At 33.5% G+C, this 19,449-nt stretch overlaps 1 protein-coding gene and 1 long non-coding RNA gene across 5 annotated transcripts; one reads left to right on the top strand and one right to left on the bottom strand.

Moving 5' to 3' along the window:
• Positions 1-196: 196 nt before the first annotated feature.
• Positions 197-15,734, bottom strand: LOC117208172 (putative glutamate synthase [NADPH]). 4 transcript variants are annotated; one of them, XM_033449120.1, is made up of 34 exons: positions 15,596-15,734; positions 14,746-14,973; positions 14,428-14,558; positions 13,226-13,352; positions 12,978-13,103; positions 12,464-12,607; positions 12,298-12,386; positions 12,022-12,226; positions 11,777-11,937; positions 10,009-10,114; positions 8,971-9,093; positions 8,743-8,745; positions 8,294-8,520; positions 8,047-8,146; positions 7,615-7,949; positions 7,280-7,520; positions 6,998-7,135; positions 6,598-6,783; positions 6,186-6,472; positions 5,346-5,511; positions 5,058-5,258; positions 4,521-4,910; positions 4,079-4,413; positions 3,847-3,985; positions 3,437-3,750; positions 3,186-3,345; positions 2,960-3,123; positions 2,566-2,831; positions 2,047-2,444; positions 1,678-1,923; positions 1,302-1,469; positions 1,098-1,208; positions 874-1,030; positions 197-740 (listed from the first exon to the last, which is right to left on the bottom strand). In XM_033449120.1, the coding sequence occupies exons 2-34, from the start codon at positions 14,863-14,865 to the stop codon at positions 604-606; spliced, it is 6,201 nt and encodes a 2,066-aa protein (XP_033305011.1). In that variant the 5' UTR covers positions 14,866-14,973; positions 15,596-15,734; the 3' UTR covers positions 197-603. The 4 variants fall into 4 exon arrangements, with proteins under 4 accessions (XP_033305011.1, XP_033305012.1, XP_033305010.1 ...); XM_033449121.1 differs by lacking the exon at positions 15,596-15,734 and adding an exon at positions 15,156-15,291; XM_033449119.1 differs by lacking the exon at positions 15,596-15,734 and adding an exon at positions 15,088-15,180.
• On the top strand, positions 15,645-19,406 carry LOC117208195. Its single transcript, XR_004487645.1, has 2 exons — positions 15,645-15,783; positions 19,125-19,406. It is a non-coding gene; the product is annotated as an uncharacterized LOC117208195 (long non-coding RNA).
• The last annotated feature ends 43 nt before the right edge of the window (positions 19,407-19,449 follow it).

Genomic DNA, 19,449 nt, shown 5'->3' on the forward strand with positions numbered 1-19,449 from the left:
AAACATTTATTTTTTTTAATTTGTATTGATCGTATTATATGACCTTTTATACAAATCAGTTTAATCACATAGAATAATTCAAGTTACCTCATGAAACAAGCAAAAGACGTAAAAGAAGATACGAGGTAGATTCGACAATGTATCTACGATTATTTCTTCGAGTCAACTCGACTTACAGTACTATTACTTAGTTATACCATTTTCTTTCTTTTTTTTAAGAAATTAACAAATATTTTACGAGATGACAACTCGAAACAAAAATGCAAATTTCTCATACTGCAGCTGTCATTTTCCTACTGTAGTTCTTAAATTGGAGCTTCTGCGTGAATGAACACAAATGACGATAAGACCTTTTCGATATCGCGAATACTTTCACGATATACACTCACGATAAAATAATACTGATTTCCTTGTTCACGCATTGACCGCATGTCTTCCTTGCTCATTACATGTTACTTATTCTCCTACCGGTACACTGATCGCATACTTTGCACGGTTTAATTACTGAAAAAGTTTAAAAAAGAGAAGAAAAACGCGGTAGGAACGAGAAGGGTAGAAAGAAATAGCCGAATTCTGATCGACTACACTTAGAACGTATGCATCTTAAGCCATAACACCAGTTATAACACCACCGGATACAGGAAGACCAGTTTCCCCCATTAAGGCCAGATCTATTTCTCTTGCAGCTTGCCTACCTTCTGTGATTGCCCAAACTACCAGGGATTGTCCACGCCGGCAATCTACGTGGAATAACAATAACACGTTAATCAGGTAATAAAATGCACGAAATGTAACTTGAGAAAACGAGGATCTATTTGACGTATAGTTATTGGATGTAAAAGATGGTAATACAAATAAAACGTAAAAACTTACCTCCTGCTGCGTATATTCCATCTAAACTTGTCTTGTAATTTCCAACTGGTGTTTTGAAATTACCTCTTTCATCCATTTTCGTATTTAATTCTGTTGCAATATATTTTTCTGGACCTAAGAAACCCATAGCGAGTAAAACTAGGTCACATTTGTATATCTAAATGAAAATCAAGGCATTAGAAAAGATAGTAAAGACGCAATAAGTCACAAATTATAATTTTTACTTTTTCTGTCCCAGGAACCTCTTCCATTTTCCAACGTCCGTTTTCCATTGTCCACGATACTGACACTGTTTTAATACCACTTACGTGGCCATTTCCATCGTCTAAAAACTCCTATTAGAAATATATAAATGAACGTGAAAGGAAGAGTGGAAAACAGTAAAGGAACATATATATATATATATATATATAAGAATTTTTACGTACTTTACTCAATGTACTAAATTGACGGGGATCTCGGCCAAACTTCAAGGAAACTTCCTCATGGCCATAATCCACTTTAAATACACGTGGAAATTGAGGCCAAGGATTATCGTGCGCTCTTTTGTTTGGTGGTTCGGGTAAAATTTCAAAAGTTGTAATCGTTTTGGCACCCTACATGATAGTAATTAAAAATATACATAATGTAGAATCTATCGCGATTTCAGCAAATTGTATTTTTTTTCCATTTCATCTTTTTCATCAATAGAAGCATAACTGAATTATTATACGTATTACAGTTTCAAACAAACAATACATTTACAGTAAATTACTTCGAAATTTTCTTAAATGTATAAAGTTGTACTAAAGATATAAATTTTACCTGTCGCAAAGACGTAGCTATACAATCACAACCAGTATCGCCACCACCTATTATAATAACATCCTTATCTTTAGCTATTAAACGCATATCTAGTGGAACGTTATTCCCCATTTGATTCTTTTGCCAATTTTCCAAAAAGCTTACAGCAAAATGAATTCCTTCAAGGTGCCGACCTGGTATTTGTAAGTCTCTTGGCCAAGTTGCGCCAGTACATATTAGCATTGCGTCATATTGTTCCCGTAATTCCTACAATATATATATACATACAAAAGATCAATATATACAAACAAGATAACAATCATAAAATCAAGGAATAAGTTACAAGTATGAACGTAATTACTACGTAAATAAAACTGAAACATTATTTACATTAGCAGAAATATGTTTTCCTACATCGACGCCAGTCTTAAATGTAATACCCTCCGCCGCAAGAAGAGAAACCCTTCTTTGAACAACTTGTTTCGATAACTTCATAGTCGGAATACCATATTGCAGTAGACCTCCAATTCGGTCATTTCTTTCATAAACAGTCACCAAATGGCCTGCCTTATTTAATTGATGAGCTGCCGCCAAACCAGCCGGACCTGAGCCAACTACTGCTACTCGTCGACCGGTTCTAGTTGTTGGTGGATGCGGCACTATCCAACCTTGTTCAAATGCGTGATCAATTATCGCACATTCAATGTTCTTTATTGTAACTGCTGGTTCAGATATACCCAAAACACAGGCACCTTCACAAGGAGCTGGACAAACTCTTCCAGTGAATTCTAAATATACATACGATATTTATTACGTATTAATTCAAAATTTTAGCAATCTTAAAAGATACGCGTTGTTAACTGCAAGCCTCATCTTTACCATTCAAATTACTTGTTTAATTGTACAAACCTGGGAAATTATTAGTTTGTAACAATTGATTTAAAGCTTCTTTCCAATTCGATTGGAAGACAAGATCATTCCATTTAGGAATGATATTTCCTAGAGGGCAACCATGACTACTTTGACAAAATGGTACACCGCATTCCATACATCTTGCTGCCTGCACGCGTAATCCTTTGCGAACCTTTTGAAAGTTATAAATTTCATTCCAGTCGGTAATTCGGTTTTCAACTGGCCGATAAATTCCCATTTGTCTTCTATATTTAATAAATCCTCTAAAAATTAAAATAATATATAATAATATATATATATATATACCAATTTAAAAATTTGAAATAATTATGTGCGATTTAAATTTTGAGTAAGAGCTTTTAGCTGCATCACTGAGTCGGAAGAACCATACCTTATCTTATCCAATTTTTGCTGCTCCATATCAGTATCTACAATAGCATCTTCAATATCTTTGATCTGGATGTTTTCCGTCTGAGAACTTCCATTCGGTATTGGTTGTATTTGTTTGGCTTCTTCGACTTGCTTTAATGCCCGCTGGTACTCATACGGAAATACCTTCGAAAAAATTAGAATATCAATACATTCACAATAACTATGACTGATTAATCATCATTTACCTTAACGAACCGTGTAGTTGGTTCAGGCCACAACATCAAAAGATCTTCAGCTATTAAAGAACCAGTTTTCTCAACAAATTCTTCTAAAAGTTGTTTCACATATGCAATATCTTCTTGCTTACTTAAAGGAAGCAATTCTACCATTTCAGGATTACATTTACTGTGTATGAAAAATTAATTGATTAAGAATATATGCACAATAAATATATAATGTATGATAAAAAAAAAAAGAAGAAAACGGAGTAATCTACCTCTTGAACGATCCGTCTACATCTAAGACATAAGCTATCCCACCGGACATTCCAGCTGCGAAATTTCGACCAGTAAGACCCAGAATAACTGCACAGCCGCCAGTCATATATTCGCACCCATGATCACCGACACCTTCGACTACTACTATGGCGCCACTGTTACGGACGCTAAATCTTTCAGCAGCGATTCCTCGAAAATATGCTTTGCCAGAAGTTGCACCATAAAGGCAAACATTACCAACGATTACGTTATTTTCGGACTTGAAAGTAGAATCTTTTGGTGGATATATAACGATTTCTCCTCCACATAAACCCTAAAAATTATAGGAATGTGTACCAAATGTGTATATGACGCATAATATGTACAATACCGATGATCTGAAATAGCTCAGTTAGAAAAACATATTTACTTTGCCAACATAATCGTTGGCATCTCCCTCGAGAGTAACATGAACACCTTTGGTCATGAAAGCACAGAAGCTCTGACCTGCAGAACCTTTCATTTTTATGTTGATACTACCTTCAGGTAAACCAACTTCGCCATATAATCTGTCGATAAAAAAAAAAAGAGAAATATTACACAATTAGTCAATTGTTGAAACCATTTGCAATTACCAAAAGACATAAGACAAAGACATTTACTTTGAAATATGGTAGCTTAATGTTGCCGCAAATGCTCTACATTCGTTATTAATATTTAATTCAATATCAACACGTTTCTGTTTTCCTTTCAATAAATCCATGGCTAATTCAATGACATGATTGTCCAATCTGTTTTCTAGTTGAAAGTCCTGTTTCATTGATCCTCCCTGAATATTTACTCCAGGACGAAGTTCAAGTGCATTACGCAAAATATTATCGAGCTTTAATGTTTTAGCCTTCTCTACTGAGATATCTTCGCGAACTTTCAACAAATCCGTACGACCTATTAGATCTTGAAATTTACGTAATCCAAGGCTGGCCATGTGAGAACGTACCTAACAAAAAAATGTATCTTGCATGATTCAATGGATATTTCCTATAACAAAGATGCTTGAGAAATTATTGTTGGGAATTCCTTATTTCTATTCTTAGTATCAAATACCTCTTCTGCCAATGCGAAGAAAAAATTAATAACATGTTCTGGCTTTCCTTCAAATTTTTTTCGAAGTTTTGGATCTTGTGTTGCAACACCCACGGGACAAGTGTTTAAATGACATTTTCTCATCATAGTACAACCCATGGAAATTAATGGCGCAGTACTAAAGCCAAATTCGTCGGCACCTAAAAGAGCCGCAACCACTACGTCAAATCCTGTACGCATTTGTCCATCTGCTTGTACAATGACACGTGATCGAAGATTATTTAAGGTTAAAATTTGATGGGTCTCCGCAACTCCTAATTCCCAAGGTAAACCAGCGGATTTTATTCCTGTCCAAGTACTAGCACCAGTTCCACCATCATGGCCAGATATTACGATATGCTCTGCTTTCCCCTGTATAATGTATGCCATAATAGAAGACAGCATAGTAAAAAGAAGGGAAAGAAGATACAAGATAAAAATGATGATTAGAAAAATGTATTTGAAAATGTATTCTCTGCTCTCGACAAGTTAAGATATACTATTTCTAAGTATGATTACCTTTGCAACACCTGATGCAACTACACCTACTCCTACTTCTGACACTAACTTGACAGAAATACGAGCATTTGGATTTGCACATTTCAAATCATAAATTAATTCCGCAAGATCTTCGATCGAATAAATGTCGTGATGCGGTGGTGGTGAAATTAAACCTACACCAGGTACAGAATGTCTAGTTGCAGCAATCTCAGCAGTAACCTACATACAGATTATATAGCTTTTACAACTCGATCATTATTCTGTGTACACTATGCTTGCGGTATAATTAATAAAGATCTGTTTCACCTTATAACCAGGCAACTCGCCGCCTTCTCCTGGCTTCGCACCTTGTGACATTTTGATTTGAAGATCATCAGCATTTGCTAAATAACTCGAAGTGACACCAAAACGACCGCTGGCAACTTGCTTAATAGATGATCGTTTGTTAAACTCTGGATCCTGATTCAGATACCTAAATAACGAGTTTTACTTTACGTTATTAGGTGATTTTTTATAGGCAAATGGAAAATAAATATACGCACGCATTTAAGTGAGTGTGTGCGTGAATATGAGAATCTACAGTAATACCCGGTTTACTGTTGCAATTTTGCCGACTTAATTATCACAAATTTGTCCCCACCAATCCTTTGACCGCTTCCACGGAACAAGCGCTATGTTATTTAACTCGTGATTGACGTTATTTCAACTAGGAATGAGTCATAAAATAAGAAAACTAAAATGTTTATATTTTTTACTTTATAAGTATCAAATTACTACAATCAAGCTGCTGAGAATTTTCTGATGAATAAGATATCAAACATGATATATTCGTCATATTTGGATGAGTTTGAATTGCACTGATAGATGTGGATATATGACACACCATACTCAAATTTTTCTCCCTATTTCATTCTCATTCAATCTCATTTTTCACTCTCGTTACTCTCGTCACTCCGATACATCCAAGAAATGAGCGGATTCAATAGAAATAACACCCAGCAACTCCCAGAACATCTACTTCCTCAGTCGAAATGAAAATCCGAACATGCGACAATTAAGTGGATATTATTATATTTGTCGTGTGTATACATGCATATGCTATTCATAAAAAAGATATAATTTGTCATAAATTTAGAATGTAAATACCTGTCAGCATTTTCACCACCTTCGCCGGTATTCGATTTACCGCCAATACGATTCATCGCAATCGCTAATGTTGTATGTGCTTCTATAGAAATACTTCCAAAACTCATAGCTCCGGTTGCAAATCGTTTCACAATCTCAGATGCTGGTTCAACCTCTTCAATGGGTATGGATTTTTCTGGTTTTTGTACTAATTCCAATTGACCACGTAAGGTGCATGCCCTGATCATTTCCATTGTAGTTTTTCGATATTTTTCATAAGCGTTCCAGTTCTTAGAATTTACATAATCCTAAAAAAGAAGCAAAAGAGATACAGAAACTAGAAAAATAGCAATTATTTCTTTTTTATCCATTCTAATAAAAAATATACGTATATTATCAATACTTTGCAAAATATATTATTAAATGAATTTACCTGCAAGCTAGCAATACTATCAGGATCGTTTATGTGTTTTTCTCCACCAGATCGCCAATGATAGACTCCTGGATTGCGAATAACAAGCATATCCATAGGTTTTGTGCAATAAGTAATTTGATGTCTTTCAAATGCTTCCTTTGCCAAAATATCAAAAGTAACTCCACCAATACGAGATTGTGTACCCTGTATGGAAAGTAATATGCAATAAATGTTAAAAGGTTAAATATGTACAATGAAAGTAAACGATAGAAACAATTAAGAGTACGTCATTAAAACTAGTGAATCATAGTAATTGCATTCATTAATTGGATCCAATTTTTAATCATTCGTATCTTTCACGATCGCATCATTTTCGATCATTATTAAACGATTTTTTGCCGATTCGTATGATACATACCTTAAAGCATTTATTGATGACTTCGTCTGACAAACCGACTGCTTCGAATATTTGAGCTCCTTTATACGATTGTAACGTAGAGATTCCCATTTTTGCCATTACTTTAGCTATTCCTCTATCCATTGCTTCCGCATAGTTCTGTAACGATATTTCATTCATCTACCATCATTATGATTATTACCGTCGTCGTCAACATTCCCGTTCCTTCTCATACTTGTTTTATCGTTAAATAATATACAGGTTTAAATCGTGACTGCACCACAATATTAAAAAAGAACTTACCGCACATAAAGCATTATCGGTTAATGACGAATCAAGTACACCATCCATACGAAGATTTCTTGCCATTTCAAATACTAAATACGGACAAATGGCGTCCGCTCCATAGCCAAGTAGCAGACATATATGATGTATTTCTCTAGCTTCAGCAGTTTCTACAATGAGACCAACTTTCATACGTTGTCGTTCTTCGATTAGATTGTGATGCACTGCGCCCAAGACTAACAAGCTGCTTACAGGCACTCTAGTGATAGTAATGAAACATTACATTATTAAATAATTACTTTACACATCATAGGACTAGCAAATCTGTATAATCACTCAAATAATATTTTCACCTTTCCGAGCTACTCAGCCGATCGGATAGAACGATAAATTGATAACCTTCTTTTGCAGCTTGATTAGCCTCCTGATTGACACGATTTAGTGTATTCACTAATCCAGGTGGACCATCTTGCACAGGATATGTCGCATCGATTATTTTAGTTTTCCAACCACGATAATTCGTTCGTTTGATTATATCGAGATCATCCAAGGAAAGTATTGGTTGTCGTAAAAATAGTCTATGTACTTGCAGTTCGTTTGGCTCAAGCATATTACTTTCTGGTCCAATAGGACAAAGCATTGACATTACGATCTTTTCTCTGAAAGGGTCTATCGGAGGATTTGTCACCTAAGAATAAATTTTAAGAAAAGCGTATAAATGTACATGTTAAAATATATTGCAGTTAAATATCAACTATACAGTTATTTTCATAAATTATACCTACCTGAGCAAACAGTTGCTTAAAATAGTCGTAGATAAGGGGTTGAAATTGAGAAAGACAAGCTAATGGCGCATCATTACCCATAGAACCCAGTGGTTCTTTCCTATATAAGAATTTTACAATTTCAATTTATATGTAACATAATATGTGTTGTATGATCAATATATCTATAGTGTAACTAGTAAATATATACACATGTCTTCGTTTATTGATTACAATTTTAGCAGTCTAAAATATAAAAGCAACGTACTTAGATTGCATCATCGGCAGAAGAAGCAAATTAATGGTTTCGAGGGTGTATCCATAGAGGGATAATCTTTTATCGCCTCCCCAAACTCGATTTACAGTAGATATTGGATTTGCATCATTCATTGCTTTTCTTTTAGCTACTTCCTTGTCCACGATCGAACCATTTTCAACAGTGCTTAGTGTCTTTTTATAATCAACGTCAGCAGCACGTAACTCTTCCATTGTAATCTGTAAAGGTAAACATGTTTAACTGAATAAGATTTATTTGTTTTGTACAAACTATTTATCATGTAAATTATGTCCAGACTAATATTATTATATGTGTAAAATTACTTAAGAATATTGTAGAATCAGACTAAAATTAATTATAAAATAAAGTAATTTCAATGTATAAATATAGAGCATACTGTATGATTATTTGAAGAAATGATGAGACAATACGACACTTACCATCTATGTGTAATACAAAGCATGATCACAGCATATAGGATTGTTTGCAAAGAAAAAACAAATTTTTTTTTCATTAAATACATCTTGATATAGACCTAAAGGTTAAAGGTTACAATGCATATTCACATAAATATTTGATTCTTAGTTTAGCTATATTTCAAAAACTTTAAAAGGATGATCAACAATCACAACGATCAATGACAAAACAGAACAAAACAAAAAGAATACCTGATCTTTTAGCCATTTGGAATGTGGTCTACTTCTAGCAATTTGCAACTTCAGTTCAACATCTTCTATAATCCTTTTCTCATGCGTATCAACCAGTAGCATTCTGCCGGGTTTCAAACGGCTCTGTAAAATAGAATAAAGTGCAAATAATTCAACTGTCAAATCGTATCTACTATCATCCAACATTTATATAACAACACCGTAAGATAATGTAATTTCTAATGATTAATTATATATCATATGTACATGATACATTAAAAAAATTAATAAAAGAAGGAATGATATTTTGTATTTATAAAATCTAAAGTAATATATATAATACAATATAAAATAGATGCCTATTATAGTGGATATCTATTTCCTTTTACCAAACTAATCCTCCTACAAGATTTATTCTTACACATTTATACAATGAATAAGAATAGTCGTATGCTCCTCATAAAATGCTCTTTCATAAAACATCCAGTTGTTGGATGTCTGTTGTCTTTTATGAACTATTTCCTAATTTTACATTAGCTATACGCACAATTTCATCCTTCGCTCTTTTCTTGGCTTTTTCTTTTTTTAAAGAAAATGGGGCACGTTATTGAGAAAGCTTATAAAAAGCAGAACACACATAATACAAAACATAGATATACATACACACATTTTCACACTTTTTCAATCATCGACAGTTTCAAATCTGGGGGAGGAGAGCAAAGCGAATTAATCAGAATTCGATCGAAAGAAAAGGTCAGATAGTAAATTTGTGTCATATTACATACATCTCTATGAAAAGAATCAATCACTCATCAATATGCTTTAAGTTGCGGTCTTTTACTACTTCTGTGTAAAAGTACAATATTTAATTTGTGTTCAGTAAGTGCTTTCCTCCTTGTGCACATGTAGTATTATCTTTTGCAGCTGAAATTCTGTATATTAAAAACAGTATAGAGAAAAAGCATATGGATAGCCGATTGATTGTTATAAACTAAAAGCTGCTGTAAAATTTCCTCAGAAGCTAGGCCTGATCAATGCCATGTATATTTCTTCATTTACCTTTAAGACTACATTGTTGGACGGAGTGTCATAGACGCCCACTTCGGACGCCATCACCATCATATTATCCTTAGTGACGTAGAAGCGCGATGGGCGCAGGCCGTTTCTGTCAAACAAAAATTCAGACGCCTTTTATATTACCACCTCATTGTCACATATTAGTATTAACTGTGACTTTATTTTCTTGTTCGTTTTCTCGTATTACCTTCCTGTCAATATACATCTGTTATACTTTCTTCCTCCCACTTTCAAATCCTTTTCACTCATACACACACTGTCTTAATATTTTTTCCTCTATACCTAGCGAAGCAAATGTCCTTTTTGTTCATTAACTAGTCAATTATGAGAAACAACGATGCATTTTCTATCTATGTAAACATAGATTCGGTAGACAATGGATTCTTTTTGTAATTTGTAACACATGTACCTTATCTATAAGATATTCTTTTTTTAATAGTATACTATTACATTCTCTAAACATTTTTATCGTTTTATATTAACAAATTTAAGTACGTTCACCTACTTCCCTGCTGAATCTTAATAATGCATGTTTATCATTTATCAAGTCCTTTCATAAATATTATACATATGTAAGTATGTATATAAATGAAAAGTATGTGTATAAGTGCTTTGAAAGATAATAGTAGGTACAAATATAAACGTGTCAAAAAATTTATTTTACATACCTCTAACGTTTATACATACGAAGAAAACATTTCTATATGAAAATTTCCGTATAAGACGAGTAACATACATATAAAAGAATATACATAAGAGAATACATAAGAGAACGTGTACATGGATGTTTGGTTTTAACCGTTTGCACTCGAGAGAGACTCTCAGTCACCACGGTGTTCCGTGCTGCAACTCCAGTGACAAGCCAGAGAAGACAGTCCCTGTTTATGCTAGATTTCGACATCTCCAATTGATGAGAGTACAATATTGGTTCGTAAATTGGTTCCTTAGCTCTTTGTGTTCTTTGTGTTAGGAAATGTAAAGTATTATGTTTAAAATAGATATAAAATATTTAATCCCATATCTCTCCGAAACTATGGTTCTGACAACGTCTCCAACGTTAGTTCGGATTTGACGATCATAGGAAAAGTATTATAGTTTAGAGTATAGTTTATTATAGTTTAGAAAATAGTTTTCGGAAGTGAAATTAGCTTAAATGAAGATGAACTTGATTTTGAACTGTTGAAAAATGAGATCAATTATATTCAAGAATGCATCTTTGTAAATGCTTTATAAATTATCATATAAAAAAATACAGAAATTAATTACAAAATCATATTTTCAGAGATGTAAATATAGATAAATTATAAGAATATAAGGTTTTTGTAAGTTAATTTGCACATAAAATCAGTTTACGTTAGCTGTAAGATACGCGTCACGTATATGCTAAATCATTCGGAGTAGCTGCTACGCCCGACCGAAAAAGTCCTCGAGTGCAAAGGGTTAAAATTAATATGACATACATACCATTTACTATATTCGATTATGTACATCATTCTCATGAGAGTTTTTTTCAAATAACACTTTAAATTCTTTTTTGTAAAAGGAGAAGAACAAAAAACATATTATGACAGTGTGCCATTAGGTTTTTTCAGCTGATATGTTTTCTATAATAATGCCTATGACACACATACAAATCATATCAAGATTTTAAATACATACAACTGAGTGAATCTACGTGAAAACGAGCAAGTGAAATAATAAAAAAAATTTCTAGAAAAAAGAATAATGAAAATTAAATATTAAATTTTACCTGTCTAAAATAGCACCAACGTAGCGTCCATCTGTAAAGGTTAAAAGAGCAGGGCCATCCCAAGGTTCCATCGCACAAGCAGCCCAATGGTAAAAATCGCGCTTCTCAGATGCCATCGTTAAATCGTTTTGCCATGCTTCTGGTACCATTGTCATTACTGCCTAAATGTATATTTCCTTTACATTTCCGTCAATCGATGTGAATAAATCAAGAGAATATGCGTTACACATAAACGTTCCACATACCTCTGGCAAAGACCGCTGTCCTACCATTACTAAAAATTCCAAAACGCAATCAACGGCTCCTGAGTCCGAGAGGTTCGGTTCTACCACTGGATAAAGTTGTTTCAATTTTTCCCCATAAACCTTGCTACTCATCACTCCTTCTCGTGCCTTCATTAAATTTACGTTTCCTCTTAAAGTGTTGATTTCACCATTATGCGCTAACAATCTGCAAACACAGAACACAGTGAATGCTGTATACGTATATAGCAGTTTATGATCACTAACAACAATGCTTACCGAAGAGGATGCGCCCTTTCCCAGCTAGGAAATGTATTTGTTGAAAATCTTGTGTGAACTAATGCCAGATAGGTTTCAAATTTTGGAGACTACAAGAAATATGTACAAGTTAGGATAATAATCATGATATATATATGAGTATACACCCTAATGAATTTGAATTCACCTTCAAATCTAGGAAATAGAGCCACAACTGGTCCGCCGTCAATTGTCCTTTATAAACAACCGTTCGTATAGAAAGTGAGCATATATAGTATCTAATCCCTGGTCGTGGTATGGAATGAGACGATCTTTTTCTCAAAATAAAAACCTGCATTGAAAATCAAGATTAGCATTACAATTCGATAAGTCGATATTACAAGCCTAAACGGAAAATCAAAATATTAGAACACTGTAAACAATCTTATTTGGTTTATATCTTCTTTGATTTCTTTAAAGTTTTGATTGCACAATCGAATCTATCTGTGCAAATTAATTTAAATATTTATTAACGTAAATGTTTATTAGGAAGAACAAACTTATTATAATTACATGCAAGTACTACTACACAACTTAAGCTAATAATTCGAATAAAAATATAGATAACAATATACATATTATATAACAACATATAATTGTAATAATTAATAATTTCAGCGAACGCGACACGAAGGAGAAACATTGTCCGAAACAATACTCACTTGCCGTTCAAGATTAATATCGTCTTGATCACCAGTGACAAAGACTTGACGCATGTAAGGTTCGCATTTTCGTGCCACTTGGCCAATTCTTGTGTTATCTGTTGGAACATCTCGCCAACAAATTAGCTGTAATACGAAGATAGTATATTTATTGCAACGTGTTCCATTTTTACCCGTTGTCAGAGAAATTCTTCATGCAATGCAATGAATCGGAGAAAGTGACTGGAAAAAGATAATATAAACCATACCCTTAAATTGCACTCTTCAACTAACTTTTCAAAAACAGCCTCAGCTTCTTGATGAGAATTTTGATCAAGAAATAGAATACCGGTGGCATAACGACCGAATTGAGGTAATTCGACATTTTGTCGTTCGCTGAAAAATAAAATGGGTACATGTATTTGAAGTGATGATTTCTGTGGAAAATATTATTTAATATAACGCGTATAAACTTTGATGACGCTTTGATGATGAACTCTGATGATTAATATTAACAGAATATTAATATTAATATTTTGTTTGTCCGTTCAAATTTCAATATAATTAACACTCAGATGTTCATTTGTCCGCGTCTACTTTTTTCCTTTTGGAATTGATGAAGTTAAGAATGAGAAGAAATGCTTAAGCATGAATTTAGGCTTAGTCAGGCGTGCCTAGGATAGATAACAAAGCACAGACCGGATTACGAGTTGAAGTACATATATCGATACAATACTTGCAGGAACAGCCTTTCTTATCATTCTCTTTTCTCCAAACAAACTGTGTTAAAAGCGTCACTAATAGGACCCTAAATTAGAATAATCAATATCAGTGAAGTGATTAAATTTTGAAAAGATGGCATTCTTAGAAAAATTAGTTGGGAGATCAAGCTTGAAACCTGCAGTACAATTTCTGATCCAAAAATTGTGCAATAGTTAATGCCATGGCAAATCGGAATTCCCATTTTTAATACAAATGCGATTATTATCTATGACACAAATACATATATACATATAGCAAATATGTACTGTTGACCTTAGTGACTATTTCCGCATGGTGAAATTAACTTATTGAGCATGAAATAGATATACTTAATCTGCTGTCACACGTCATATGAAAAAGATCTTTAAAAACAAAAGAAACCGATAAGTAGTTGAAAAAAAGAGAAAATTTAAGACTTTACTAGCTATTTAGAATTAAACAGTCATGGTTATATAGGCAATATAGTCAGATATTATTTGTTAATAATAATAACAAAAATAGCTAAATAATAATAATATAGTTGATAAGAAAGTAAACACGCATTATTATGATGTACTCGTTGACGTAAAGCGAGATAACCTAGAATTACGCCGTCGATCTGTACGAATTATGAAATTAAACGCACGCGTTCTTGGACGCACCGTTTTATTAATACGTCACAGAATGATAAAGGAATGGAAGATCGACGAATCTCGATGTTATCTCTTACCGCAATTCATCGGCGTAATACTCGTGTGGAATTGCACAAAGAACACCGGCCCCGTCACCGGTATCGTTATCGCAGGCGCAAGCACCACGGTGGTTCATACGTGCCGAGAGAATTTCTGCATCGCGAACGATCTGTAACAGGAGAAAAAGGAAATATGTTTCAATTGATTTGCACCATCAAGACAAAAATGTGTATTATTAAAAATGTCTAGTAGGGAAATAAAACGGATAGACTTCTTGACACAAAAAGCAATGCTATGACTAATGAAATATGATAAAAATTATGTGTGTGATTTCCCACAGTCGCGTGGTAACTCACTTTGTGCGACTTTTTCCCATCTATTGCAACAATGAATCCAACGCCGCAAGCATCCCTTTCAAGTGTTGGATCGTAGAGAGCCTGCTTCGGAGGAAAAGACCAGGATTCGGCCTCGTGCATGGTTACTATTTAAAAGTTTCCACTGATTTTAAAGTAAATCTTAAGAATTTCACTCCCAACGAAAAACACCAAGTAGAAGAAAGTGTAATCGTACTGTGTCTGGAGAAACTGAAAGAAAAAATAAAAACAAATTATATACCAGAAAAAGAAACGAATAGAGAGAAGAAAGTGATTATTAATTGCTAAAAATTAATCGAATTGTTACAATCAGAAGTTTTATACCAAAATGGGAGCCGCGCAGAGATACATAGATACACCGTGTGCGAAATACGAAAATCGAATGTACTTACTTGGGCGCACGGACGTGCTCTCGCGCGCGGGCGCGCGCGCGCTCCATTGATTCATTACGTAAAATGTACGCGCGTAAAATCTACTTAATCGTCTAATGCAATAGATAAACTGTGACCGTGAAGGGAGAGATCGCCATAGACAGAAAATAAAAGTGGGAACAAACAGGTATTGCGCAGATGATCCAACAGATTAAGATTAAATGTGAACTCGACTTTATTCGAGACTCGATCAATGCTAATTTTTACACAACATACTTATACGGATATATTCTATATACGTATATACGTATGTATGCAAATAGAAGAACGAATGTCCTTACAAATGTAATTTAAGTTCAGAATATGAAATTAATATGTCTACTTCTTGATTTCGTGATTCCTCTTCTATATACACGTTCTATATGCTATGTACTGTATATATTGATCAGGATGTTACTTATGGTTAAAATGTTCCTTCTCTCTCCCACCTTCCTACATGTTCACGTGCGCGCACCATATACAATGTTCGAATTGAAATTTGATGTATCGCGAATCCGATCTGGTAAATTATTGATATCACTGATCAGAGGTCACCTCTGCGGTCGAGTTCGAAGGCGTAGATTCTTATACTCATACTCTCCTATCAAAGGTAATGCGAAACTAGACCTTGTTATTGCGCATATTATACTGAATCGATCGATCAACAAACAATAGATATCATTCTTTATGCTCTATTTGCAAATAATTATTCGTTCTGTTTTAATGATTGCAACCAACCAATATTGCTACCAATCAGATAAATAAACTTTACCTATTTTAAACGTATTAATAAATATATTTATTTCATATTTACATCTAACCTTCCGCCAATACTCTTGATACGTATATATAACATTCAGTTACTAACTCTGATTAATACACGTTGGCCTCGCGCAGTCGCACGTTATAATTAGTTTTCAATTTTTGTAACAATCACAATTGCTATATAAACCAGATCTGTTGGACTAAAAAGCTACGAAATATTCGAAAAGATGAAAAGATGTATCTGTGCGCGTATACGAGTGTATATACGCATGCACATACAAGAGCTAAGTACTTGTTCTCTCACAACAGCTATATCGAAGAATTCTTGTCTTACTAACGTCGGTTCTTTTCAACAGCTATCTATTTTATTGTCTCTTGCCGTCTTCCATTTACCTTCCCTACATCTTGCTATTTTGAATTTTTCCGCATGTAGTCGTCTCACAGCTTCATCATCTCGTCATTTCGTCATCTTACTTACCACTGTCGTTGTCGACGACGATCAATGGCTGCACTATCATTACACCTATATATCGTGACTACTTTCTCATACCGTCTTGCTACCTCACGATTCATCCCGCTACACGACTATCCAGAGCTTTGTACATCTTTACTCCTACACTATTTTCTCTTTTTCTTTTTGCCCTTTCATCGCGTCATGCTTCCACTACATATTTTTCTTTCTCCTTCTTCTTCCGGTACATTTTATGCTTGAGCATGTAACCAACGCTCGTGCCCTAACTAAACTTCAACAAAACTTTGGTTATCCTCTTTCAGAAAGTTTACTTTTTTCCAATAATTTTCATCTACTATAAATTCCGTAGTATCCATTTATTTCCACGGAAGCTACACTCTGTATTTACGGGGTAACCCATTTCAAAGTTGCATAACTTTTCTTTTTATTATATGTACATTTTTCAGTTTTTGTATCAGATATTTAAAGTTTGTTTTTTGAAGATTTATAACAGAAAAACTCACAACAGTGCAACAACATGTACTTACCAAAACTACCCTTGCTTTTTTCTTAATTTTAAATACGATATTGTTTAGGGAGGATTAGTTTGACACTGCTTTAAGATACGTAAACAAATGATACACTTTTTCTATACTTTTTCTCACATGTAGGTCTGTTTTGATCTTCACCGAAAAACATGTATAGATAACTCTACGATGTAATATTAGAAAAGGATAAGAAAATTTGAAGCAAGAAATACTAAAATCAATACAGGCAGAGTAAGTTATGAGTGTCTTTATCCTACGAAATCGAATCTCTGATACACATATGCGACACGTCAAATTTTAATATGTACGTAAGTACATACTTGATACATCAGCAACATTTTTCGTTTACTTGGCAATTCTGTAAAATACATTTCCAACGAGGATAGTTTTGGCTAGTGTAGATTGTAGATATTTGGCGCTTTGCCAACTCAATAGAATCTCGAAAACTCTTCCTTAAAATACATTTCTATTTCAGTAACATGAAAGTCATTGATAATACCGAAAGTTAGTTTACATACTTCCAACACTACCTGTGTGTGAGAATATCGTCATAATTTGTAAATTAAAAAAAAATATCAATCTATTTTCAGTTCCTATTTTCGAAAATCTCTCACAAAATCGACAAAATATCATCGATAGATACTGTTTTTATTCCCTCTTTTTCTACTCATTCATTTTTTTTCTTTTTTTTTTCATAGACAGATTATAATTGTCTGTGATAAACTACTAATATTACCCCTTATAAAAAAAGATTTATCATATCTCGCTTATTACTTTCGTCTTCTCTACATGTCAACTATTATAATATATAGTTCGAAAATAATTATCTTGAATTAGTTGGGATATTTTTATTTTGAAGATAACGATAACATTCCGGGAACGGAAACTCCCGTTATCGTTAAAAGTGCACTGTATGGATTATATGCATGTAGTGATGTACTATCATATCAGTTGATTTTCTTTAGCAACTTTTATCTTTCTAATCTTTTCTTCTAATCTTTCCCATTATTATAATACTAATAATCCTTTATAATTCTTTACAATCCTTACTACATTACGTGATGTTAACTGATCATTCCTTATCAATTATTACTTAATTCCTATCAATAAAACTCCATACGAGAAATTTCACCATATTTTCTCTAGTAGTTCTAATAAAGATATGATTAAATGCATTAGGAACAAAAATGAAGAATTAAAGATTAGAATTACTTGGAAAATAGATATTGCATGGAAGGATTATATATGGATTACTTGTTTTAATCACAAATGAAATTTGTATAAAACATAGAATATAATAACACATTATCAATTTCGAGTTTGATTTGAGTGTTAAATAAATAGGTTTTCTAAGCATTTCCAATGAATTTTCATTTTTATATGACTGGTAGAACGGTTTTTACACACACGTAGTATGTGCATACATACAGTCATACGCAACGTCGATGATTCGACATTCACCGATGTTAACGATCGATAATTTATATCCCATTTCCCATTTAAGATTATACCATTAACTTAATGTCTCCATTAAGTGTTTTACTGCACGAACAAAATATTTACAAGAGAGATTTTTATGTTTTTATATATGTTGATCTATATACTATATCATACTTAAACAATATATCCAATAAAAATAATACTTCTTTGGACTAAATTAAATTAGTTATTCACCATTAGCCTTGTTCGTGCGTATCCATCATGCAATCCAAATTAAAACAACTTAGTAAATTAAAACAGAAATATGAACGAAATAATACTTACCTGTATGTTGAGCCGTTTCAATGACAAATAACTGGTACTGGTTAATTTGCAAAAATTAGAAATTATGTTCCTGTATTCGATGTTCCAACTTCTGCCTCTATCCTTCTTTCTTCTACTTAATAACTGTTTCTTCCGTTTCTGAACCAATTCTCATACATATAGCATACATGAACATGAACAGACGTAAATCGGCCAATATTTTCTTTCAAGTATGTTCACTAAAACAATTTTGCACTGAGTCTTCAAAGTGTCCACAATAATAAATGTCTCTACGTAAAAAAGTACTCGAGGCTGAATGGATTTTTGTTATTCTTTTGAAGAATTCACTTTTGTACCACGAATTCGGCTAAAGCATATGCGTAATAATCACTTACTTATAATTATAATATATCGAATCGATTAACACGATTTGTCCAAATTTAGTTTAAGACACCTGACGATATCCTACGGATCAAAGAGGAAATGTTTCCTTCCGCCTGACGCGACTATGCCGCCTCTCTCGGGAAATTTCCAGTCAATGTCAGCTAAATTGTAACACGTGTATGCGCTCTCTATCGTATGGTTCTCTATTCTCTATATGCATGCTATATGCAATGCGCCAAGTCGATGTCGATATGGATGAAAGGACTTTGATTGGCTGATTGGTTACACACCGAAATATCAGAAAAATAAGCTTTTTATGCAAAATAAAATTGACGCAATGAAGATTTCACCGTGTTTAAATTTCTTTACTTTTAATTTGATTTAT

Source organism: Bombus bifarius, unplaced genomic scaffold (genome assembly GCF_011952205.1).
Source record: "Bombus bifarius isolate JDL3187 unplaced genomic scaffold, Bbif_JDL3187 scf7180000008056, whole genome shotgun sequence".
Classification (NCBI taxonomy): domain Eukaryota; kingdom Metazoa; phylum Arthropoda; class Insecta; order Hymenoptera; family Apidae; genus Bombus; species Bombus bifarius.